General features: G+C 37.6%; 1 protein-coding gene across 5 annotated transcripts in view; it reads right to left on the bottom strand.

The window, feature by feature from the left end:
• Positions 1-24,854, bottom strand: part of USP15 (ubiquitin specific peptidase 15) — a 71,462-nt gene extending 46,608 nt beyond the window's left edge. For 4 of the 5 annotated variants that reach the window (XM_076331970.1, XM_076331977.1, XM_076332005.1 and 1 more), the window contains exons 1-4: positions 24,706-24,854; positions 7,992-8,119; positions 3,135-3,265; positions 327-453 (exon numbers count right to left, since the gene is read on the bottom strand). In XM_076331970.1, coding sequence (XP_076188085.1) covers positions 327-453; positions 3,135-3,265; positions 7,992-8,119; positions 24,706-24,794 — 475 coding nt within the window. In that variant the 5' untranslated portion in view covers positions 24,795-24,854. Of the gene's footprint in view, positions 1-326; positions 454-1,085; positions 1,164-3,134; positions 3,266-7,991; positions 8,120-24,705 lie in introns of those variants that run through there. The other variant, XM_076331987.1, reaches the window with a different exon arrangement.
• Between the last annotated feature and the right edge of the window lie 1,058 nt (positions 24,855-25,912).

Below are 25,912 nucleotides of genomic sequence, written 5' to 3'. Positions count from 1 at the left end.
ACCAAAAGCCAAGAAAAAGTACTATGGAATCCAATAAAGATAATGAAAAACATCACACTGTTCACTTCCTGAAAGTGCAAACCTCTAGAGTTAATACAGATGCCTAGATAATAAAATGCACCTTTTTTTTAAATTGTATTAAAAATCCTAACTATTCCTAAGAGTTTAACTTTTAATTTTGACCCAAACAAGACTAGCCCCACCCTTTTTATTGGTTACAATACATATCTATCATTTTACCTAGAGACGTATTCACTCAGAACTTGCTACCAAGTACTATTTAAACAAGTAACAAGCATATATTTTAAAAGAATAGTTGTGCATACCTATTGTATCGGCTTTACTAAATCTTCGTGTGACAACATTGTTCATATTTCCATTTTCACAAAGCTTTAATTCTGTGAGATATACTTCTACTTTGCAGTGCTTTACAAACATACCCTGTTCAACGACCTGAAAAACAGATTGGGATCAGGTATCAGTCCAAATACATTTTCAGATACACACTTCAAAGTATTTTTGAGACCTCTTCCAGAAACTGAAGTTCGGGAATGTAAGACACTTCATAAATGCCAAAAATTAGAACTAAAGTTCTCCTATAACTTTTTAGAAATACAGTAAACTAAAAAGTAAGTTTTTTGCCATGATGATGATGTCTTACCTATGTATAACACCACCACCCTGTCTTTCAAAGTGTTAAGTACAGTGGAAATCACAAATATGCATACTTAACCAAAAGATAAGATACTTGCTCAAAAGATAAAAAACACCAAAAGTTATTTTTATTTCAAAATACATTCATTGTATGCTACTTCCTCAAAACATGAAGAACTAGTTTTCACAGTTAAAGAAAACTTATCAAAAACAGAATACACACAAATAAAATCTGGATATCACATTTTTAAACAAAACCTACAAATCTTCCACTTATATTCTGATAATGAATACATTCATTTGAAATTTCACCTACTCATTACAGTTGTTTATTGTATGTTCATTTTTGTAACACCTATTACAAAATAGTTAAGTATACAGGAATTTTTTTTATAAAAGTAAAATGTAGAAAAAAAAATATTCAGGGTCACCTCTTAAATGTTTTTCCCTTTGATCTTCCAAAGTGTAACTGCAGTACTTAGTCATGTCGACTGTTCCAAAAATAACCATCGGCCTGATATGTGATACATCTGACAAATACGGTTAAAAAAAAAAAGCCACCAGCTAATTGCTAGGAGAGATCTGCTATCTGCTGTACAAATATAACTTGTATGCATGTGCCATAGGAAAAAAAAAATTAGCAAATGATTTCATTGCTGTTCAGTAGTTTGCCTTAGCTTTAATGACTGCCAACCATGACATTTAAATAAAAATGCATCTTAATTTGAGCAGCTTAGTTGGGTTTTCAACTACTGGAGTAACAACAAAATAGTTGCAGTAAACAAAACTATGCAGTATGGCTAAGACATTTTTGAGAATAAAACTGACATTGTAGTGGTAGTATTACCACATCCTATTACATAAATTCATAATGTTATTTGACATGGATCAAGTACAACATTGTATCAATTTAAAATTTGGATCCACATTTGAAAAAAAGCTGATGTAACAAAGAGGATGAAAGGAAAGTATCATCCCACCTCTATGATAAAACATTAAGGCAGACAGGAGAAAGAATCATGAACAAATGACAAAAGCATCAGAAAGAAAAACTGTGAACCAGAATATGCATTTCAGAGGATAACTACTGTTCGTATTGGCAGAAATGATGAAGCTATGCCAGTTTACCTGGCCACTCATTACACTCCATGTATTTTTCCAGTTAGTTCCTTCCAAGTAGAAGGCAAGTTACTCTAATTTCCTTTCTCTCTCCTTCCATTTTCCCCCGAAAAGTGAAAAAATTACAGAACTTTTACTTTACCATGATGATGGAAGAGGATTCAGTTTGCTGAAATCCATCTTCAGGAAGAACAGTAACAAGTTGATAACAGATATATCTTTAAAGAAGGAGAGCCATTTTAATGGATTTCAGCTCTTACAGAACTAAGAGAAAAAGAAAGAGACATTCCAGGGATGTCTCTTTAAAAAAAAGATCTCTTTTATTAAAGAGAATGTTAAAAAAAAAACCCAACAAACTACTGTTGCTGACCAAATGAATCTTGAAGACGCAAAATTTCTTCTATAGCTAAATCTGGCATTTGTTTGAAAGGAATGCACTTCAAGTAAGTGGCCAGCATGCATGTAGTTAGACCATACTCATGTCATAGGAGGGAAAAAAGTTGTATTACACAGAAGTCATATCAAACTATATTCTAGTCATACTATTCTTTCAGCAGTTTTTCATGAATTAAAATAAAGATCCCTTTAACTGAAAGAATATGCCCTAATGATCAATTTAGAAATGGCAAACATACCAAAATGTATTTTAAAACTTAAGTAATTCAGTCCAGTGAGGATGCAACTGTAATCACTAACCTGAAAATCTTAAGAAATAATACAAATAAAAAAGACTGTATGATCAATGAACTGGTAAAATGTCATATCACCTTAATAATAAGGATGGTATGTGCTGGAACAAACAAAAATTAACATCAAAGATGTTAATTTAAGTGTCTTATACTGACGGAGGGCCACAGTATCCACCATACCATGGACTACTACTTGTGTTGAGGTAAGCTTTTTGCTTAAAGAAAAAACTCCCTTAGCAAGCTGCTGAACACAGAAGACTCTGTTTATCAGAAAAGGAACGACCAATTACTCTGCCAGTGTTAACATTATTAGAGCTAGGCTTTTCACTAATATAGTCAATACAGTTTTGGGGTTTTTTACTTAATTACAAAATCATTTGCATTAATAGACTTACAAACTTCTAAAGCAAGTTCTTCTTGAAACATTAGAGGGCTTACTTCCAGAAAAAGAAAGTATTATATTCTTTGCATCCTCATTTCCCAATATTAAAAACTTAAGCCTCTAAAATCTGAATAAAAATTAGATAGCTATAAGCAACTAAAGCAGGAGTTGTCTATACAATTATCATAGGCCAGGACTTACAATTCTCTTAATAAATTCCTGTGCAACTCCTGCATATTTGCAGGACTATATCTGAATCATATTCATCCCAGTAGGTAATTTAAGAGTACCTTGCGTGCTATTGGCTCTTGACCTTCCATCAGTGTGTACCAGCTAACTAGCCTATTCCAGCCTTCAGTCGGCAAAAGGATGTAGTCCAGCTCATCAATGAGATGTTCTTTGAGAGACTGAGAATCACCATCTATAAGAGAAAGACATTTTTACTTGAATATTGTCATTCTGTTACTTGAGTTTTGAATGTAACATTTTTCATATAAATAGCAAACAAAATATTTTCTGAGTCACAGTTATGTTATCAGTATTACGGTGTTCAAAGCAAAACTCTTCTGAAACTATTTAGGCAAGCTATCCAGTTCATGCATAGCACACCTATTACAGGTAGTATTCCTACATTCAAGAACTCAAGTGACAACTCCATATCCTCATGCAATCATAAGCACCTAACTTGTTATCACACGCCACCATAGCCTTCAGAGAAACCAATCCATTTCTCCACCCACTTTGCACATATTCCCACATCACCATGGATACTTCCATTTCATGCTATAGTTGCATCCTTCACTGAAAATGCAGGAATGGGCAGTTACAGTAGATTCAAGACAAAGTTCGAAGTCATTCACTCCATGTCAGACTGGGAAAATAACATGGTACAACCCTGCTACTTAAAGGATCCTACGTGCTCTGGAAACACAGTCCCTACAAAATTCTTCACAGGGACAGCGAGATACTGTACTTCTTTCATGTGCTACATGGCAACCTCTTCACATAAGTAGCATGCTTTTAGCTTCAGTTCAACCCTTATTACAGTGGTAAGATAGCAGCTATCCTATATGTGTAAGAGGTGATTCCAGATCTGAGCCGCTGTGAGCCTCAGACAATTAGGGCAGCTGTCCTTCCGTTTGGAAGTACCCAACTACAGGCCAGCAAACATCCCTCTGTACAGAGGGTGATCAAACAGGGAGACCCACACATTCAGCTCCAAAGAATGAATCAGGATGACAAACTTAATGAAGTATGAAAACAAATAGACTATGTATAAAGAATAAATAGACTGTAATAAATATACAGTCTATTTATTTTCATTGTCCTATGTGAATGAATTGCAGAATTACACTGCACAATTGAAACTGAGCATAAAAGTAACCTCAAATAATCTCAAATTGCTTCAACTATTGGCCTTCCTCTTGGATTTTTTTTTTTTTTTAAGTACTACTTCTAAACAAAATGAATACTGTTACCTTCATTTTTCTGCAAGGACAAAAATAAGTGTGTGCTATGCGCATATGAAAAGCATTAAGGTCCTCTCATTTGATCATATTTCTATACTTCCCTTTTTTCTCCTTTGTACAGATTGAACAAACACAGCATAATGTGACTTCAAGTGAAAAAAAAAAATATCCTGAGCATTAAAAAAGGCACACGTAAAAATTAAAGGTCCTTTAATAATAACAACTATTCAAAAAATTTTTTTTCTGTATAAGAATTTAACAAAACATGTTTCAGCATGACCTTTTCTGTAGGAGGGCAATGCTACTGAGGACATTCAAGAGATGTGTTCACTTCCTGGTGGGAAGAGTAAACAAGATTCATCTTACTGAGACTCTAGAGATCTCCCTACTCTACCTGCGCTTGCTACACCTTCAGTTGGTTTAAAGGGTTTGTGATTTTAAGGGAAAATATGGGAAAAAAGCAATGCTTTTTCCTTTAATCACCTAAATGTGAAAAAATGGACAAAAAAGGATGCACAGATTTCTTCTGCTCCTATTATCTTATCACTGGTGCTGACTCCCTCTTTCCTTCTCCAGCTAAGTACCTTGATGTGTGAGCAAAACGTGGGAGATGCATATTGTTCTCAGTTCATGTATTTTAAGTGTGCAATAGTTGTTATTACCATTAGCTGCTCAGAGATGGCAAAGATACTGTTTCCGTAATATGCAATCTGTGCAGTTTAGAGATGACTTCATGCAGTCAAGAAGGTACAATATGGTTTCCATGCATTTTCTCCGATAAAAATCGTAAATGACTTAGTAGGAAGAGCTAAACAACAAAAACCCCAAAATAAAGCCAGGTAAGTATTAGAATTATGAAGTTATTTTAGAAAGAGGGGATAATCAAGTTCAGAAATAGCCAAAGTATTTGTTGCGATTTTAGCAAGAAAAAACCACAAGAACAACACAGAAGGCAGCAAAGGAAAGTGGAAGAAAACCTCAGACTTTGGATTCCACTTTGGGAGCCATAGTACATACACTTCTCAAGCAAAAAGTAAAATGGAACTTCACATGAACATCTCAGTGAACATACAGGTAAATAAGAGTTCAATTCTTCATGGTGATAAATATAATTAGTGACCTAATAAATGAGACTTCAATCAATGCACCTGTTTAAAAGGTACTTTCCTTTTTTCCCCTCAGGTTGTTTCATCCTAGCTGTAAAAGTAACAATTTTCAAGAGTCAAATTTTGGTTTAAAACTGTCTTGACTGATTAGGAAAAAAATCTATATTCAAGAGCTACATACAAGAAACGTTTGCTGAAATAATTCACGACTCACACTATCAAGTCTTACTTGGCCCACTCAACACTATGCATATGGTGGTTCCGTTATAACTGGGAGTAAAGTGTGGGGAGAAATCCACAAACACATCTTCAGGTCCATGTATGTCTTTAAAAGGTTCATACTGTATTTCTGCACTGATCTGATATTGTTCTCATATACAACATTGTTTTCTATGATGAACAATCAGCTATTCTAAATGACTTCCTTGTGCTTGCCTTGCTAATCTAAAGTTGACTATATATCTCTTGAAGACGGCAAGTATGCATGCCATTACATTCAACAACATTTTTTGCATATGTTGAGATTAACTGAAATCTCTACCTGTTACATTTCACTGCTCTCACTTCATCCAAATGTTCTGGAAATAAGGGAGCAGCATTTAAGTCATATAAGCACAATATACTGCTTCAGTTACCTGGAATCAGTCTTTCTCTTTATCACTGCATTACACTGCAGAATATCTAGAAAGCATGCCCATTTTAGATTATTTTATTCTTTAAATCAGATGCAAATTTTGAGACTTAACACTTAAGGAGAGCAGTATGAGAGCAACTAGTGCATACTACGTGCCAAAGACAGAATTAAAACCCAAGTATTTTCAGGTTCAATTTGTGCTACATAGGAAACCTAGTACAGAGGATCGCTGCTTTGCAGCAGGTGAAGGAGACAGCTACTATTTGCTGAGCACTAATGCCCTTAATTTTAAAACTGCCTTCACACAGGAACAGTAGATGTCAGATGGTAATTGGATGCATGCTATCACTGCCAAAGCAGAGCCATAGTTTTAGAACCATCAATGAGCAAAAAGTGAAGTTCATAAACCCTGATGCTGTGTTTACTTTGAAAGGGACATTGGCAGCATCAAAACAATAGAATACAGGTTTTCAGGAGCTTTCAGCAAAATGGCTAACATGACTTTAGATTTGGACACCTAACCCTAATATAGGCTTCATAGCCACAGTAACTTCAAACATAATCTGAACATGTATGTAGATTAAGTTATAAGTAATACAGATCAACTAACACAGTGCTTTGCATATCTAGAAATCACCTTTTTTTTTTTTTAAAGCGGGTAGACACAGAAGAGAGAATAAGATGATGCTGCCTCACTGAGGATAAAAAGATCTCGCTACATCTGATTTCAACTGAAAAGTATCACCTGAACATGCCTGCCTCACTGCAAGATTTACTACAAGAATGTACGAAAGATCTAGATCCTCACACTTCAGAAAACAAAACATATCACTCACCTGGAGCAAAAAGACCTTTAAGTTTGTGGATGGAAGAGAACATATAGGTGCATATGACAATACAGCACCTTCTTCAAAGGCACTAATACTAGTCACTGAGACACACACACACACACACACTCACGCTGACAACTAGTTCAACATGGTATGACAAGTCCTATGAAAGAGGCAATCATCTTCAACATTTAACTTGTAAAATAATGAGATATTAATTACAGTTGAGAAGTTTTGAATGAAGTCAGAGTTCATCATAAACCCCATGAAGTTGTAAAAATTTGTATTACTATGTGCAAACAAATTATGTAGTACTATTACATTACCTGTAACTGCAAAGAAGGAAACCAATTATCTGCTAGATTTTGTACCCACTAGATTTTGCATCCACTAGATTTTGCAGATTAAATATTAATGGCTCTAGTGGTATTTCAATACCAGACATTAAATATAGAACTTGACCTAAAGATTAAAATATCTGGGAAAGTATTCTGAGACCTGTGTCCACAAATCTGACTACAGTTCAGCAAAAGTCAGTCAGACCTGAGTAATTATAACAGTGACAGAGTTTAACCATACTTAGAAGACCATAAAAAATGAGGAAATTATGCTTTATCATTTTGCACCACTTTATATTATCACTGAACTGCATAATACCTCTTCTTCAATTGTTCCAGAATCAAAGTAAGGGCTTGGGGCTCATTTACAAAAAGAAATTTTAGAGTTCAACTTAAAAACGTTATTTTAAATCAACCAATTTAGTTAAGCTAAAAAAATCTTAGTGAACTCAGGCTAGCTATTTGTCAACTTGACTAAATTTCAACTCTCAAGGTATCCCAAAATACCATTATAAACCAGTAATTTGTACATTATTAAACATTCTGTTACCATTGCAAAGTAGTTCCAATAATTTTATTTATAAAATTGTAATTTGTTAGGGAAATCTATTCTAGTTCCCTTGTCAAGGTGTGAAAACAAACAAACAAAACAGTTTCACCTTGATATATGCTGAGATTCATTTACACTATCAACTACAAAAGATGAACAATCTGTGACAAATTTGCACTAAATGTTAGTATTGGCTTATTACACAATCAGAAGCAGTTACCTTTGAGAAGTCCAGAATTATCAATAGGACCAGGGTACACATTCTGATCTCCCATCTGGTATTTGTCCCAGCTGTCAAAACCAACGTATTTTTTCCATTGTTTGAACCAGCGACTATCCACTAGATACCTTAAATGGAAGAAGACATACAAGTTAATTATTGGCATGCTACTACTTCCTACAATACCAATTAATTCATGTCAACGCACTCGTATTCATCAGCCTTGCAAAATGGAGAATGTTTTTCTGTCTGGTCTGCTAACCATTATCAGCACCTCCTACCAACAAGGACTTTAATTGTAGGCAATTAAAGATCCCACTAATCACAGTGGGCAAGTACAGTTTTGCAAGACTGCCAATACAGCACATCAGAAGTTGAAGAATGGCAAGTTCAAAAAACATTTCCCTTTTCAGCATGAAATATCATCAGCTTTAATTCCAGTTCTCAATTTGTGAATTCAGGAGATTCAAGTTAAATCTTTGTAATTAGACAGCCCTTTAAAAAATGAGAGAGAACTTTTAGTAAAATATTTTTTCCTGCTGGAGTTTTATTTATAACATTCATATGCAAGTTGAAAAACTTTAGAACTCTGCTGTCCTGTCAAGAACCAGAGAGTCTGTTTTCTTCCTCTGCGTCAGCATCAACACATACAGTAAATGTTCTGCTTTTGAGGCAGTACTAGATGTTCCTCCTACATATAATTATCAACTTCACACTTCCATATAAACTCAGCTCCACAGTATTTCTACACAGATTAAACTGTTGCCAGTCTGGCTTTTGTGAAGTCCAGTGATACCTACATTTTATATTCTTTTGTCCAGAATTTCTTTAAGATACCAAATTTCTTCAATGATCCTCAGATTTTATTTTATTATATATATATTTTTAAAAGACACCATCTTCATTATTTCTCTTTCCTAAAAGTATCCATCACCTTCTGTCCGGTCTGTCCCAACCCTTTTGCTACTACCCTAGTACATGTCAGAATATCACTGTCAGGATGAAATGCTAGGTCAAACTAAAAATCATAGGTAATCCTCATTCTTTCCTCCAGTATTTGACTACCGAACTCTTACTTGTAGCATACCAATAATATGCTATTGAACCTTTAAGAGATCTCAAAACTTCCTGGTGATTCAAATACTAGTCTGCTAATACATATAGCTTTATTAGGCAATCATTCTGTAGGAGTTACCCATTAACACCATGGAAAAACACAGAACAAAAACATTAGCACCCACAACTCTTATAACCAAAGAAGTACAGAAACATTGCTTAAGTATACATTTTACTGAATAGGTTTAAAAAAAATACATCAGCAGGGCCTTAAATTTGTGCTTCTAAATGATGTAACTACAATAAGAATTAACAAACCTAAGATACTTAAGTCTTGACTTATTTCTTCTTCTGAAGTCCAGTTTTTCTCTGTTACACAGAGATCAAGCCTGGAGTCAGCCTCCAGAAGTACTGCTAGCAAACTTCTGGTAAAGAAGGATTTACTACTGAGTAGTACTCAGTAAGTGGGATCCTTTGTAGTCAACTTAAGATTCTTTTCTCAATAACCCTCAATTTTTCAGTTTCTGCAGAATGTACTCTTAAGTGTGTGAATCTATAGGTAAAAGTCCTTTAGAAAGTAAGAGGCAAGAAGGCATTAGAAAGCTATACATAAGATCATCACAGGCTTTTGGATGCTTACTTCCCCTACATTCCTTCAAAAGCATCAAAGACTAAGGTCTCAAAGGCAACTTTACAACATCTATGACAACAGCATCCTAATTCACGTGGTAAACAGTCTTGATTCAAAATATGATTACATCAACAGTAATAATGAGTCTGTGAACAAATTACTCCTAGCCTTAGCTTGTAACTACTCTATGCAAACATAAATAGCAAAGGCAGAGCTGTGTCTTAACTACTATAGACATAGTTCTGCCAGTAAGAACTTTGGTTAGGGACCAAATTTCTCCCTCACTGCACCAATGCCAGCTGTACTCTGGAGCATGTACCTTTACCATCTCACAGTGTAACAGTTGGTCTTCTATCTATTCTACTATCACAACCTGTTACTAGTGCTCAAGAATCATCAACTACTATGAGTTGCTCTCTCTTCTGCAATTGTTCTGTACAGAACTTTGTCCTTGAACTTGCAACACACAACTTCTTTCTGAAATTTTAAATACTTAATAAAGCAGTCAGAAAACAGCCTCAAACCACTTTTTGAACCAAAACTATATAGAAAAAAAGTTTAATTTTAAACACTATTAAGGAAATGTATATGAAAGTATTTTGCTGCAAAAATGCCCCTTTCCACTCTTACTAAACTCAGAAACAGACAGTGACTTAACAGGGTGTTTTGGGCACAATGCATCCCACCAAATCAGTAATGAAACAGCATGGTTGAAGTCCTATTCCAGAAACATGAGATAGTTAACATCACTACGATGTTAATCATTCATGTTTGAATCATTCTAAAGTAGCCTGGCCCAGCACTGATTATTTCAGTTTTGTGGCAGAATTCCCTTGACATGTTTTGTTTAGAGCATGTTTAGAATGTAAGAGGAAACAAGATTGGACAAGGCTAAGCTGCATTAAAGATGGTGAAATTTGGGATAAAACACAGTAAAAAGATAAAAATGCAGGCTATTACAAATATAAACAGATTTAAACTTTGTTAATGCTGAAAAAAAGGTAAAACTTACCTAGTTCAAATCTGAGTACATTCCAGGCCCGCACACATTTCACATTTCAAAAATCAAACTCATTCAGTTAGAATACACTGATTTCTCGACCACTTTCCATGGTCTATGCTGTTCAGTGAAGTTATAAGAACTACCTAACAAAGCAATGAGCTTCTCAAAATAATTCAGATCTTTATGTACAGAAAACCTCATTTTGCAACACAAGAAAGTATCCAAGTAAAGCCTTACTGTCTTATGTAAAAGCCTTTTCTGAACTGAACTTTTCAGGTTTTCCTAACACAGTAGCAGATTTAATGATCACTGCAGCAAAACCTATAACACCACAAACCCCAAACTGTTGTGAAATTAAATGAGAAACAAGTTCAACTATCAAAAATGACCAGTTTGTGAAAACAGGCATATAATGTTACTATCCACATGTAATTTCAAATTTGGCATTATTATTTCTTTAAAATAAGCATTCCATTAACAAAAAAGGCATGACTTTTTTTAAGTATCAGATGAAAGCAAAGATATAAACTTTAAAACTTGCAAAGTCCCTTCAAAACACCGTGTTTGCCATCATGCAATAGATAGAGGAAGTGAAGCAACATCATTATAGCTCCCCAGTATGCTTTAAAATATTTGGTATGTTTGTTACTAGAAGCTTTCAATTGTATTTTTACTATCATAAAGGCCTCTTAAGCAATACTGCAATAGAAGGAGAGAAAAAACTTGAACAAATTATGTTTACATTTTACAGAGATAACATGTGCTTCCTTTTCTACAACCAATAGTCAGATGCAGATGTCTTCAGATATGATCTGGTTCAATGAAGGCAAGAATGCTTTTGGAAGTAGAGACTCAACAGTGAATGCAGAAAAGTTTTAAAGTGTTTTCTCTAACAGATTCTCTATCCAATTCATGCCCAAGGTATGCCACATTCATCTATTACCCAGAAATGGGAGGGGGGAAGAGAATACAGCAGACAGAAGCCTGCAATAGGTAATTTAGTCTATTTAATTTAAAGATCACATGAGTAAGAGTTTCAGAATTCAGTGAACACCACAAAGATAGTCCACTTGAAAATTAAGAAAGAAAAATCAGATCTCTACAAACAATTTTTCACCAAACAATAACTAACTGTTGCAATTAAATAAGTGTTATTTTCCGTTTTCTGGAAGAGAAAAACAGACACTAGACTCTACCATGGAAGTTTGAATTGGTAGGACCATGTTAAATGGAGTGACTTTATTCTACACAGTACATATATAATTGAATATAGAGTCTGATATTAAAGATAATTTTTCCTTTACCCTGAGTCTGCCAGAACAAGCCTGATGTTACAATAATTGAATCATTGGTATTTGTATCTTTTTCTTTTTAAAGTACAAGTAGCAGCAGTTCTTCCCACATTTACAAAAATCCAGTTCTTTCACTCTGCCTGTACAAATCCCAATTCCTTTTACAATAGCCTCTTAACATTTGACTCCTTTTTCTTTAATAAATGGAAAAAGGGATATCAAATTTGATTAATCTGGCGCTCCCTTGCCTTTTGCTTTATACACAAAGTTTTCAGTCTTATGAACATACTCAAGGCCAACAGCATTCTCACCTTTCTCTTCTGCTGTGGCCATCTAGCACTGTTCCGTAACAGTCACAATTGCGTGTGGTTATGAATGCAGTTACCCTCGGGCATCCCATTCTACCACCAAACCTGCCAGCCTTGTCCCCTACTCCATCCTACGCCCTCTACTTTCTTGATCTAAATTTGAATGAACTATGAATCTTACAGAAGGAAAGCTATAATTTTACACAGAAGGGACATTATCATATAGGCAAACTGTCCATTGTTTTAATTAATGCTTAACAAATTACTGCTCCTGTAGAGTCATTCAAATGCTTTGTGTTAAATGTCTGATCATACACCAGTAACATAGTGATTAATGGAAAATTTTGATAATTGGACTTAACAATGCAAGAAAGCTGGGGGTCCACTGTTCTAGATTTTAAATGTTCACCATTACCTATTTCAACACTTCATCAACTTTATTCTTCCACATCCAACTAATTTTGCCACCAACCAAATTTTGCTCTGCAATGTCTCTTTACAGTTCTCCCTAATGAAAAGCTGTAACATTTCTGTTTCCTAACAAAGTACAAGAATATACAACACTTCTCTTCAAATTTAGGAATTTGTACTTACATGCTCAAATAAGAGATTAATATTTCTAGCATAAAAAAGTTGAAAGGCCACCTATAAATTATGCAAGTATGTAAGTGTGATAAGAACTAAACAGCACAGTCAAGTTCCTGCCCTGGAAAGAAAACGCTGAAGGACAACCAAATCTTAAAAAAATTCACATGAAGTTTGAGATTCTCTGAGCAAAGTCTGTCCAGTAGTACAATGGAGAAAAGCAAAATGAAGAATGCATGACCAACCAAAAATTTGAAAGCTACTCAAATTACTTTGTCTTTATACCTTCTCCTTTCCTGTTTTCTTACTTGAATTCACTGAGTAGTACTTTGTTAGACTGGTGTATTTTGGACATACGGACAAAGCTGCGATGAACAATTAAAAAAAAGCTAAATATGTGCAAAACACTATTCTAAGATTGAATTCTGCAACTGTAAAAAAATAAGTTAATATTTATAAAGCATAATTAAAGCTGATTGCTTTCAGACAAATAAGAGCCTACATGCAGTTTTTGCAAGATGCATTCTACTGAAGATTAATGAAAAGACTGAAAAAGGGAAGATCATGACATCTGTGTGTATTCAAGGGCAAAGCTTAATGCTTTAGTTAATATTGCTTGTAATATGAAGCAGTATATATCTATCTCTGTACTAATTTTTAAATAGAGTGAACCAGGAAGATCAATTTATTAGGATAAGGAGCAAATGGGCCACTGCCATTTCTCAGGATTTCTTACAGACCACATCATACTCCAATAATCAAACCTGAAACAAAAATATTACAGATTTGATACAGCACTATACATCTTACTAGAGCCTAGTGAACTACCTGCTGACCAGATTATAGCTTAGAAAGTACTGCCTTACTCACTATCCTAATATTCAGCTCTTAACATCCTTTACGAACAAAGGTAAGCAGGATACTTATGTAAGTCCAGTAATGAATTCATTTTCTATTTAGAGATAACTGCTTTTAATTGACTTGGGATCTACCAACATTGTTTAGACTTCTTAATTTAAAGAAGTACAAAGTCTTTATTCTCAGGCAGGTATTCTTATGAGCAAACTCAGTAGACCAGTTTACCACAATGTCGAGGTAACATGCATTACATGCAAAAGAAGGATTTAGTGAATTTATATAGCCAAGAAAAAAAATTTACAGATATAGATTTTGAAAAATGCTAACAGACACTGTAGTTGTGAATTCTTACAGTGAATTACTGGTTATGTGTATGTATGTGCATACAAATGCACATGTATGTTTTATACATACTAGACATTTTAATGAGCATTCTGCTACTTCTAATTTAATAGAAATCTGATACAGGTGAAGTTATTTTGAGTTACTATGGAATACAGTCCCTTCTTCTCCCTTTACAAGAACTTGTTCTTAATCAATAGATTAAATACTACTTTTCCAGTAAGATTAGGGAGAATTGAAATTTGCATTCAAATGCCATACACTTCCCTCATGTATCTGAGAAGGGTATACCATGTTAAAGATTATGCTGCAAAAAAATTTAATGCAATTACACCACACTCAGCTTAGGGGATTGTCCTGGTTTTGGCAGGGATAGAGTTAATTCCTTCCCAGTAGCTGGTACAGTGCTGTGTTTTGGATTTAGGATGAGAACAATGTTGATAACTCCCATGCTCTATGGACTGAGAAGGCTGGAGATGCACAAGAAGCTGGGAGGGGGCACAGCCAGGACAGCTGACCCCAATTGCCCAAAGGGATATTCCATACCATGTGACATCATGCTCAGTACATAAACTGGGGAAAGCTGGCCGGGGGGGGGCCGCTGCTCAGGGACTGGCTGGGCATCGGTCAGCAGGTGATGAGCAATTGCATCGTGCATCACTTGCTTTGTATATTCTTTTATTATTATTATTACTATTTTATTTCAATTATTAAACTGTTCTTATCTCAACCCACGAGTTTCCTCACTTTTACTCTTCTGATTCTCTCCCCCATCCCACCGGGGGGGGGGGGGGGGGGGGGGAAGGGGGGGAGGAGGAGAGGCGGGGAGGGGAGAGTGAGCGAGTGGCTGTGTGGTGCTCAGTTGCAGGCTGAGATTAAACCACCACAGGGATCAATCTGCTAAAGCACTTAAAGTACACAGCTAAAGTCCAGACTTCTTAGCATTAAGGGAAAAAGTAAAAATCAGAAATTTATAGACTATAGCTTTTGATCCTACAAACACATTCAATATGGCACTCTCACCAAGATCAACAAGACTACTCATCTACACAAAACAGAGAAGGCAAACTATAAGAAGGCAACTTAATTTATCTTTTCATCAATGTTATAATATCCATGATACAATCAACCACCTAAAAACTAAGTATTACCTATAAGGGACATTCAGTAATTTAAGAGGAAAAGACATACCTCAAGTCAACAGAACTACATCTGCTAAAACCTCATTTCTTAGATAAGATTTGATCACTTTTTAGGGGAAAACTATTAAAAACTTGTAGCATGCACTTGAGACCAGATACACTTCACTGAATATGTGTTGTCCCAGATACAAAAATAGCATACCATGCATTAGTAAAATAGAGACATAAAATGTCTGTACATGAAACTTGGTACAATGTTTTGCTTTTATTCTTGTTACTATTACCTAATACAGGAAAGAGTTCCAAACCAGTCTAATGTTACAGTAGTTTTTTTGAACTGTGGACCTGACTGAGAAAGCTACCCCAGGACACCTTAGCGAAGTTAAAAAATATGGCCTATCCGTTTTTTAAAACTATGATTAAGAAATGTTTGTTACTTAACTCTCATGGAATCAAGATTTCACTCAAGCAGGAAACACAAATTTTGCTCTCTCAGATGTCATCAGCCAAGCTAGTGAGCAGGATAACCAATCCACCTTCAGGGGTAAAACACACCTGGAGGATTCCTAGTAGAGACTGAAGGAGAGAACCGTCTCAAATTTCTAGATATGCTGTTTTGAGGGTTTTTAGACCTTAAAATCTCAGTGCTTAAAAACAAAGACAACTTCACAACAAGGTGAACTGATTAACTCTAAATCAGCAAATGCTTGACATTTATAGGTATTTCAAATAAATCAGTCACCTCAAATTGCTTGATGAAAACTGTACAGCCAAGTTTGATTATACTAAAGTCACTTAGAGCCAACAAGTTGCTAACAGAAACACAAATATTGGAATAGCCCCAAACCTTCACCTAAATCAAGCAAAAATATGCATGTATGATTTGCTGAAAAATTACCCTCAAATATGATATTTTAGGTATTAACAATATTGGAAGTATTTCTACAGTTTAATTAGTTTTAGGTGTTTTCTCTTAGTTGTATTACGTATCCTTAAAGAGATCTAAATCTTCTTTTAGCAAGTAGAATGAAAAAACTGTAGAACACATTCATGAACATGTTCCCAGTTCAAGTCTGGCCCACTTCAGTACTCAGTGTTTACTTCAGAGTGAGGCTTCAGATCGCTTCGTAAGATATATCTGCTCCCATCTGTAAAATGTTTCTTGCCTGTCTGAAGCAGATTATAATATACAAGGGACAATTTATACTCGAGTCCCCTGAAATGCCAGATACTGAATAAAACATGAGGAAATGGAATGAAGCTGCGTCGGGGGAAGTTCAGATTGGCCATTAGGAAAAGGTTCTTCACTGAGAGGGTGGTCGGTCACTGGAACAGGCTCCCCAGGGAAGTGGTCATGGCACCAAGCCTATCAGACCTCAAGAGCATCTGGACAACACTCTTAGTCATATGGTTTAGCTTTAGGTAGCTCTGCCAGGAGCAGGGAGTTGGACTCAATGACCCTTACGGGTCCCTTCCAGCTTGAGATATTCTATGATTCTATGAAAACCTCATATCCCTCCAGAGCACAGAGGAGCTTGTGTAACCAAGGTCTACGCTACCTTTGCAGACATGCAATGTATCAAAATGTGCAGAATATCTTTAGAACACTCCACAACAGTGGAATTTGTTCTGATAATAAGGACATGGAAACCCCATACAATCTCAAGTGGAGCACATAACATATTTTACCAAAGTGTGTGTTCTCCTTTTGATACACAACAGATTCTGATACCATATGGATTCAGTGTTATCACTGCAGAGGATGAAATAAAAGATGAAGTTCTGAACCTTGCAAATATAAAGCCCAACAACATTCTTCTTCCAGCGGCTGATGACAAAAGGCCTTACTTGAGGTCTGAGGGTCCTCACAGATTGCATTTGCCCATCTTCCAGTCTTAATTCAGGCTAGTGTGAGTCCATTGATCACGCAAAGGGGTTGAAAAATAGAATTACAATGTTCCTTGACATCTTCTGATATTACATGTCACTTCACTTCCTTGAAAAGCAATGATAACTGTTGGTCATACCTAGCTCATCCCATACAGAAGCTATTTTCCAATACCATATTCCCATTTAGGCGTAACTTTTTTTTAAATAATTATTTTATTTGAACAATTTCTTGGCAAGTATTGACAAAGCGCAATGTTTAACATTTCAACCTACTTTCCTCTTCCTGTTTTCCTATGCTCGGGTTGTTTTCAAAGCATAGATTAATTCTGACCTTAAACTATTCTTAGTTAATATTATTTTCTTGTAAAAGAATATATTCCTCAAAGCTATATAAAAACATGTGATCTTTTACTTTACTCTCATGGTTAGAAGCAAACAAGGTTTGTTTAGAAATATTGTAAACCAACATTAAAAAGTTAAAGTCATAGCTATTTTAAACTTGCTTTAGCTGAAGACACTAAACAAATTAAATCTATCTTTAGGATGAGTTTAGATGAGTTATTCCAACCTCATGTAGCCCCTATAGACAACAACACTGAGAACACAGTTCACGGCAGGTGTTATTATTCTTTGGGTCCCATTGAAGCGGGATGAAATGATGATTATTTCTGGCATTTACAAAGGACTGCTCATCTCTGTGATTAAGGGCTATTAGCCTGGTTCCTGGTTGTGTTCTCATCAATTACTGGACTTACAGTTTCTCCAATATAATCTACAAATTACAGAGTACTTATTTTATTGTCTTTCCCAATATAGGCATACCACCAACAAATATTTTGGTCCTTTTACTCCTATACAAAATATTCAAGTATTAAACCACAATTACCAGCTGACAGCCATGCATTATATCCACATATATATTTATATTGGGTCAGTCAATTAAAATTACCAACAAAAGACTGTATCCTTATGAATGATCAAGAGCAGCCCAAAATGGGATTACTTATAGCCTTTGTACATTAACTTACAAGAACAAAAGAATGAAGCTATTACAACACTTGTAAATGCACCTTCATTTCTTAAGCAAAAATTCAACAAATAATAATAATCAGTAATAAATTTACGCAAGTTTTAAAATTTCACAGCTGCATGACCATGTATGGACATTGTTCTCTCAATAGAAGAAAACGGTACTAGCAGGAAAGTTGCTATTTCTAAAATTCTCTCATGGTTTGTAACTTTTTCATGTAATTTAACTTCACCTGTGGTTTACTGCACATTTTGATTTAATAAACCTTATTAACACAGCATCAACATCACAGAGTACAACAGCATTCATTCTTTACCTTAACACCCAGGTTGACAGAAAAATATTTGAACAGTATGACTATGATCTTGGTATTTCCCATTGCTGTCAAAAGTGTTCTGAATGCATTCCTCGGTTATATACAGACAGAATTAAACAACACGTAACCTAGATTTATTTATGTTGGCTGATAGGTCAGCCCTTCGACTTCAATATCAAAGCAGTTAACTTTAATATGTAATAAAGACACTTCACAGAGAAGGACTCATTCCATCACTGTGTACTGCTGGGACATCATATCTTCTGAACACAAGCTATTTCACTTTTAACAGCAAAACTGTGCAAATTGTCCAGAGAGATAGGTGAGGATTTTTTTTTTTTTTTACCCTCCTCACTGTGCATGAGTACAGATTAAGCAATACTGAGAACAAAGTGGAACAACTGTGCTGCTGAAAGCAAATTAGGACTCCTGTTTAAAGGCACAGCATCCAGTTTTTGTTCTTGCACAATTACAATATAAAAAAAAGAAGGGTAAGAACGGGTTTGTACCTGTATTTCTACTCTGATTAGGCTAGCCAAAATTGCTTGACTAAGTACACTCATGATTAATAGATGCCTTCAAAATTAAATTTTCTTTCAGAATTAACAAGTTCTTGAAAGTTCAAGATTATAATTATTCCACTCTATCACATACAAACCAAACCATCATTTTATTCAAAAGGTAGGCAAATCCACAAGAAAAAAATTCAGGGGTCAAAGAGAAAAAAATAATATATCACTTAGCTCCCATTTTTAAGATATCTTAGTCTAAATACTTCACATCCCTCTTCAGAAGTAAAAGCTTTGTTCAACTAAATGCACCAAGATAATTTCAAATCAACTAATCAGTCAAATTCTCCCTAGAGCCCCCCATGCTCAGTTGCCACAATGTGCAGCAATAGCCTAAGCAGCATTTCACACATACCACCAAGAGGCTGACCAAAAAGTCTGATGCAGCCAAAATTAATGGACTGCATTTTTACGTTAAGATTTCTGTGTGAACATTACAGTAACAACCATGTAAGTATTTTGAATACACTTATAAATTTTCCATTTAAGTAAAGACTTTTCATTAAAAAATAATATAACTCCTAAATCAATGTTTGACTTTCAATTTTCAGGCAAAAGTCTGACACAAACATGAGTTTAACAGGCTCTCACCCTGCCTAATCAATTAACAGAAGAAAATTGCATCTCCACATTTCCATTCTGCAAGTATTCTCCCAGAAGAATTTAAACCAGAACATTTTGTGTATCTTCATAAGTTGTTTGTGAAATGCCGTACCATTCCACATGCAGTGAGACAAATCTAACAAAAAACTTCGACCACAAGGTCTTAAAGTAAAAAATCAGCAACTTAAACCTCATTTGAAAGAAAAAGCAGCCAATTCTCAATTCTATCCTTGGAACACTGACGTAGTGTTCCTTGTTTCTCATTATATCAAGCCATCAGAACAGTTTAGGATATTATTCCAAATGTTCCTGAGGTGCAGGTCCATAACATCTCACCAGCTCTCAGTGAAATCAAGTAGAATCTTCCATTAATGTTCAATCTAGATTCTGTTCATACACAGCACAATGATGGATGATCAAACATGGAAAACACTGAGAAGACCACAGTGTAAAATACTATTAAAGCTAAGCACTTCAGCACCAAGGTTATCATCAATGACGGGCACTGCAGCGTTTTCAGGTAGGGCTATATATGCCTGTTCATCAAGATTTATGAGTTTTCATTGCAACCACAATTAAAATGCTTATACTTTTTTGGTGGAGAAGTTCTTTAAATACACTTCTGGAGAGGAAATCCTTTCAGGTTGAACTTTTCATATCTACTGATCATTCACTGGGAAGGATTTTTACCCAACTTAAATTTTTACTTATTCTCTTCAGTGACTGAGTTTCACAATTAAACAGCCAATAAAATTCTCACAGTGCAAAAAATGAGAGTATTTCCTTCACCTTCCAAGAAATGTACTCTATGGATAACCACAGTACTCTGGACTCAGCAGAACTTCAGAAGTGATGTGTATCAGAGACATATCTGAAAGAACACAAAATACTATACTTCTGTAGTTTTCATAATTTGCAAGTCTTAAAAATCAAGAACAGATTAAGAATCTATCTCATCACTTTACAAAGTGATGACTGGCACCAAAATTCTTTGGCTAGCAGGACTGGAAATCAACATCTTCCTTCTTTACAGATAGTGTCTTACATCTTTATCTGCTCATCTAAAAAATCCTTATCCTAGAAGACATCCTCTTCTTATGTAAGTATTTCAGCACAGGACTCAACATTCTAGGAAAACAGACAAAGGCTTTTAAAGCTCTTCTCTGAAAGGCAAGGCTTCCGCCTCCTCTATTAAATTTTGAGATTTTTTAACTCATTCCAAATGAAACCCTTCTGTGACTTGTGGACACCAGAACTGGACAGTATGAATGGTTTCACTAATGTATTACTGTATACAGTACATCTTTGTACTGCTACTCAGTATTCCCTATTCAAACATCTAAAGATTGCATTTGTTCCCTTAGCCACCAAATAAACTCCTTGTGACAGTTACTTGTCCACGGTAACAGCCTAATTCTTTTCCAAGTTACTGCTTTTAAAAATACAAATAACATCTATATTCTCATCTGCTCACAAATTGCTACAGCAAGCAATAGATGAAAGAAACACAGTGGGGAAATTCTGGGAGAGAGAAAAATTGGTGAAACTGACTGCTAAGGCTGTGCTGTTAGCCAGTATTAGTCACTATTACGTGAACCATTTATTAGCAGGTGATACTTAAAAGGCGAGAAATGTGGTCTCACATTCTAGACCATGGAGGGCCAATGTGCTTAAGAGGTAGCAAAGTAAAGAATATTACAGCATTTGTAATGTCATATTTAAGTAACTGAGAAAACATCTCTGAAAGAGAGCCACAGAAGAACAGGAACTACAGGGAAAGCAAGGCTGAAAGTGGTCTTAAAGGTAAAGACAAGAAATACCTCAGTAAGGGGAGGAAATTACAGAGATATTCACACAAGAAGCCACACACAAGAATTGACAGAGTCTTTGTCACCTCTTTAAGAAAACTGTTCGAAGATCAGTAACGTTCAGTGTTGAAAACTGTACCTCAGTGACACTGTAAAAACAGAAAAACTTGGCAAGGTTCTCAAGAATACCACTGCAGCTACAAAGGCATTAAATGACATCACCAAGACCAGTTGGTCATGCAAATTATACAGTGGCTAAAAAATGGCTGAACATCAACAGCTCTTCAATGTCTGAGAGTAGATACAGGAAGACACTGACTGAGTTCAAATTTGTCTGCAGCTGTAACAATCAATATTTTTTGTCTTTCTAAATGAGAGGTTAAAATCTCCACAAACAATAAAAATTCTCCTCACTTGCCAAGCGTCAGTAGAATTTCAAAACATTGAGAAGTAATCATATCAGATCCTAAAACTGTGAGACATACAATGAAATACAGCATTTCTTCTCTTCCAAAACAGAATTCTAGGTCTTTCAACCACTTAAACCCGACGGTCCTTTGGATAATATTGCAAGAAGAAAGAATTATATAAAATTCAAGTTCCGTCAAACCACAGTGTGGTTTTTAATGCTGAATTCACTAATAAAAGTAGTCAACGTTATTTAAAACAACTGATAAACAAAGGAGGTTCTTGCTTGTAAAAGCTTAAATTTGATGTTTATTTAATGTATGTTTAGAAAAGTAAGATAAATGAAGAGATGGAAGAATCCTCAATCTCTCCTAGTTTAATAATTTAATTTATTAACTGTCCATAAAAGAATACAAAAAAGACCATCGGGACAAACTAGCCCAGAATCCTGTCCCGAAGGACAGAACAGTCAAAAGACACTAGCCTTGTCTGTCCACTGAAGCAATATATTTTAACCTATACTGTGCCCAAGCTACTCTTAAATAAAACATCCAATGAAACAAATTCTACAGCTTACTAAACTGCTTGTTCAAACATTTCCTGATTCTATCAACTGTTTTCCAATATCTAACTCTGAAAACATTGCATTTCAAGTCAGTTTCATTTCTTTCTCTCTGCAGTGCACATGAAGAACTAATGAAGAAATTCAGTGCCCTCTTTACAGATACAAGACTTGCCTCTCTTTGCCCTATTCTTTAGTTCCCTTTTTCTTACAGAAAACCCCCAAAGCTTTATACTTTCCTTATATAGCTTATTGTTCTCTACACTCTAAATTCTGAAGAGCATGGACAAGACTTTCAGTATAAGCCAGTAATTTTAAAAGGACTGTATTTTAGCACTTTAAAGCTCAAACAGAACAAGCTGATATTGCATTGCTCACAGTTTTTCAGCAATATTTATTATTGAATGAAAATTGCAATTCTGAATCATGACTTAAGAGTACTTTAACTGTTCTGTTTCCTTACTGATGCCCCAAAAGATCAAAAAGCTATTGACAAAATACCTCTGAAAAAAGCATTTAGACTAAACATACCCCTCAATTTGTGAAGTTAAATACATAGCTCTAAGTATTAATCCTATGAACGCACATGCATGCACATTTATGTAGCTAGATTTAATAGTTCATGAGTCAAAGTTAATAGGACTTTGCCATAGCTTATTCAGTCTTAAAACACTTGATTAATATCAGTGTCATAATCACAGCTAGATAGATTTATTTTCAGAGAATGTTTAGAAGCTTGTTCCACTTACCTGATTTTTCATGTTAAAGTATTTAATGTACTAAAAAAAAATACAGTGCAGTAAACTGTTTTAGTCATCATGCAAACTTGTCATAAAGTTACTTTCACTTTGAATAATATTAACTGTTTGAGACTTTTTTTTAGTACTTGGGAAGTACCCAACAGAACCATAAAAAAAAAAAATCTCTTAGAAGATTACAAGCCTGAGCACCCTTTTACTACTGCTGGTCATTTTCAACACTACCATGTGAATTGATTTCCTTTTTCTAGTTGCTTACACTTTTTCAGTTTAAGAGCAGTCTGTTCATATGCCAAAACTGAACATATACTCAGCAGTATTTGAATAATGCATCAGAATGTATGCTTCTGACACATGCTGCAGTATCAACACTGTTAAATATAGTCTTTTATAGAACTGGAACAGTGAGTGATGACAGCTGAAATGAGGTGGGCAAGTTCTACTTTCATATATTCATACTAAATTTTCAGTAAGTTAATACTTCAGCCTTTGTCTTTGGGTGACAGTTTCACACAGGAAGAGATGAAGAGGTTGAGTGGTGGAAAAAAGCGTCAGTTCCTTTTTTCTTCCCCCCTCTAAAAAGAAGTCCCATTTCCTAGCCTCAGAGAACTACAACTACATAAGCTCAATTACCAAATACACGCTAGAAAGAGATGCTTATTTAACCTAATTCTTTTCAACCATGGATTATTCTGTTGACAATCTGTGGCATACTAAGAAGTATTTTCTGACTGACCAGGAAAACGTATCTTTTTAAACGTTTATTGTGGAACAGGTATCGTAAGGGCCCGTTTGCACCTTCGGGGGCTGTTTCTTAGGTAGTTAACACGTTCACAGTCAAAATAAAATTTAAACTTAAGGCTTATCACAGCTGCGGACGGGCTTCAGGGCACCCCCACCCAGCGTACAGATACAATTTCTGACAACTTGAAGGTGACGCCAGGGCCGTTTCCTCCTTTCAGCCCAGATAATGGAAGAAACGCAGGGTAGCGGAGCTCTTCTCCCCCGCCTCAATCCCCGCTTCAGTACTTCTCCCCGCCACGCCAAACAAGCCCCCCGCTGCCTCCGGGCCCCCCGTAATCCGCGGCCGCCATCCGGGGCCGCCATCCAGCACCGCGCCCCGCCAGTCACGCCGCTCCCTCCCCTCCCCCCGCCGCCCGGCAGGGAGCTGACCTCGGTGCCTGCCCCCGCCGGGCGCCTCAGCGGCGCGGTGCGGCCCTGCCGGCCGCCAGCAGCCCAGGCCAAGCCGAAGGCCCGCCGCACCGAGGCGACCGGTCCCCTCCTGACAGGGGTTGAGGGACCCGGGCGGCGGGAAGGCGGGGGGGGGGGGAATGGTGCTAGCCCCCTCCCCCTGTCACCCGCCTTCCCCCCCTCCCCCCCCCCCACCTCCCGGCAGCCCCCAGCGCACGCGGGGGGCCGAGCCGCCCGCGGGAGCGGGAGGGGGGGAGGGGGCTGAGGGAAAGGAGGTCGGTCCCTCCGCCAGCCAAGCGGCACCGGGGGCGGAGGGACCCGCCCGCGCCGATCAGCCCGGGTCCCCCCTGCCCCTCCCTCACCAGGTGTCGCCCTTGCGGAGGGCGGTTTTGAGCAGCGCCGCGACGTCCGTGCGCTGGGTCTCCAGATCCGCCGCGCCTCCCTCCGCCATCTTCTCCCCCCGGCAGCAGCGGCGGCGGCGGCAGCGGCAGCAGGAGCAGGAGCGGGCCGCGCTGCATGCTGGGAGTGACGCCGACCGGGAGACGCCCTCGCCCCCCTCCCTTCCCAGAATCCGCAGGGCGGGGACCGAGGGCAACCTGGCGAGGCGCCGCGGTGCGGCGCCCCCTGGCGGCTAGGAGGTCTTTCGTCTCACCACCTGGAACGGGCGCGCATGCGCGCAGCGCCGGCTGGGGTGCGGCGAGCGGCCGCCTCCTCCACCCGGCGGGGGCTCTCGGGGCGGCCCCCTCCTCCGGGCGGGGGGCAGCGGCGCGGCGCGGGGCCGTGGGACGGCGTCCCGGCACGGGTCATCGGGCAGGGTGGTGCCTCGGAGGGTGCCTTGGCGAGGGTCCGGGTACCGGCAGCGGCCGCGGCTCAGGCGCGCTGTGCTGCCGCGCCGCCAGCACGGCGGCCTCCTGCCCGGGTGGGCGCTGCGGGCTTGCCTCAGGTGGCTTGGCCGGCCCGCCCGGAGGCCTGCGCCGCGGTGCCAGCGCTGCCGGTGATGCACGGTGTGCCGGCCTCAAACCCCCTTGGGCGGGCCTGCTTGGGCGCCGGGCTGGTGCAGCCCTGCGGCCTGGCGGCTGCCTGCCTCAGCCAGGCGACCACGGCACCCCCGGCCTTCCCGTCCCGGCCTGGGTCATGTCTTCTGAGACCGTGGTTTGAAATGTGTCGGAAAGAGGGGGTCGTATTTATAGAATAAGGAACCGTCTCCTTTGCAACATTCCCTTCAGCGTTAGTGTTTTAATTTAAGCGTGTGTGTAATTAGATGCTGTATGCCTTGCTAACAAATGAGTGGTTTGGATTCCCATAATTCATATAATGATATAGCCTGTATTATTGTGCAAATACTGTTGGGAATTTAAATAGGCTGTGTGACTCGCATTAACTTTGCCAGACCTTTGCAGGAACCAATGGATGATTTGTTGTGTTTGTTTCAATCGCTCTTGTCTGAACCCTGTGCAAACAGTGCAACCTGTCATTTGGGATTTTGCCAAAAAAATGAGTTTATGTGTTACATTACATTAACAGGGTTCTCTCTGTCTTCACACTTGTATATAGGTTTCATAAAATCAA

Source organism: Aptenodytes patagonicus, chromosome 1, assembly GCF_965638725.1.
Source record: "Aptenodytes patagonicus chromosome 1, bAptPat1.pri.cur, whole genome shotgun sequence".
Lineage (NCBI taxonomy): Eukaryota > Metazoa > Chordata > Aves > Sphenisciformes > Spheniscidae > Aptenodytes > Aptenodytes patagonicus.
Note: the sequence above shows the minus strand (reverse complement) of the source record. Positions and strands in the feature narration are given on the sequence as shown.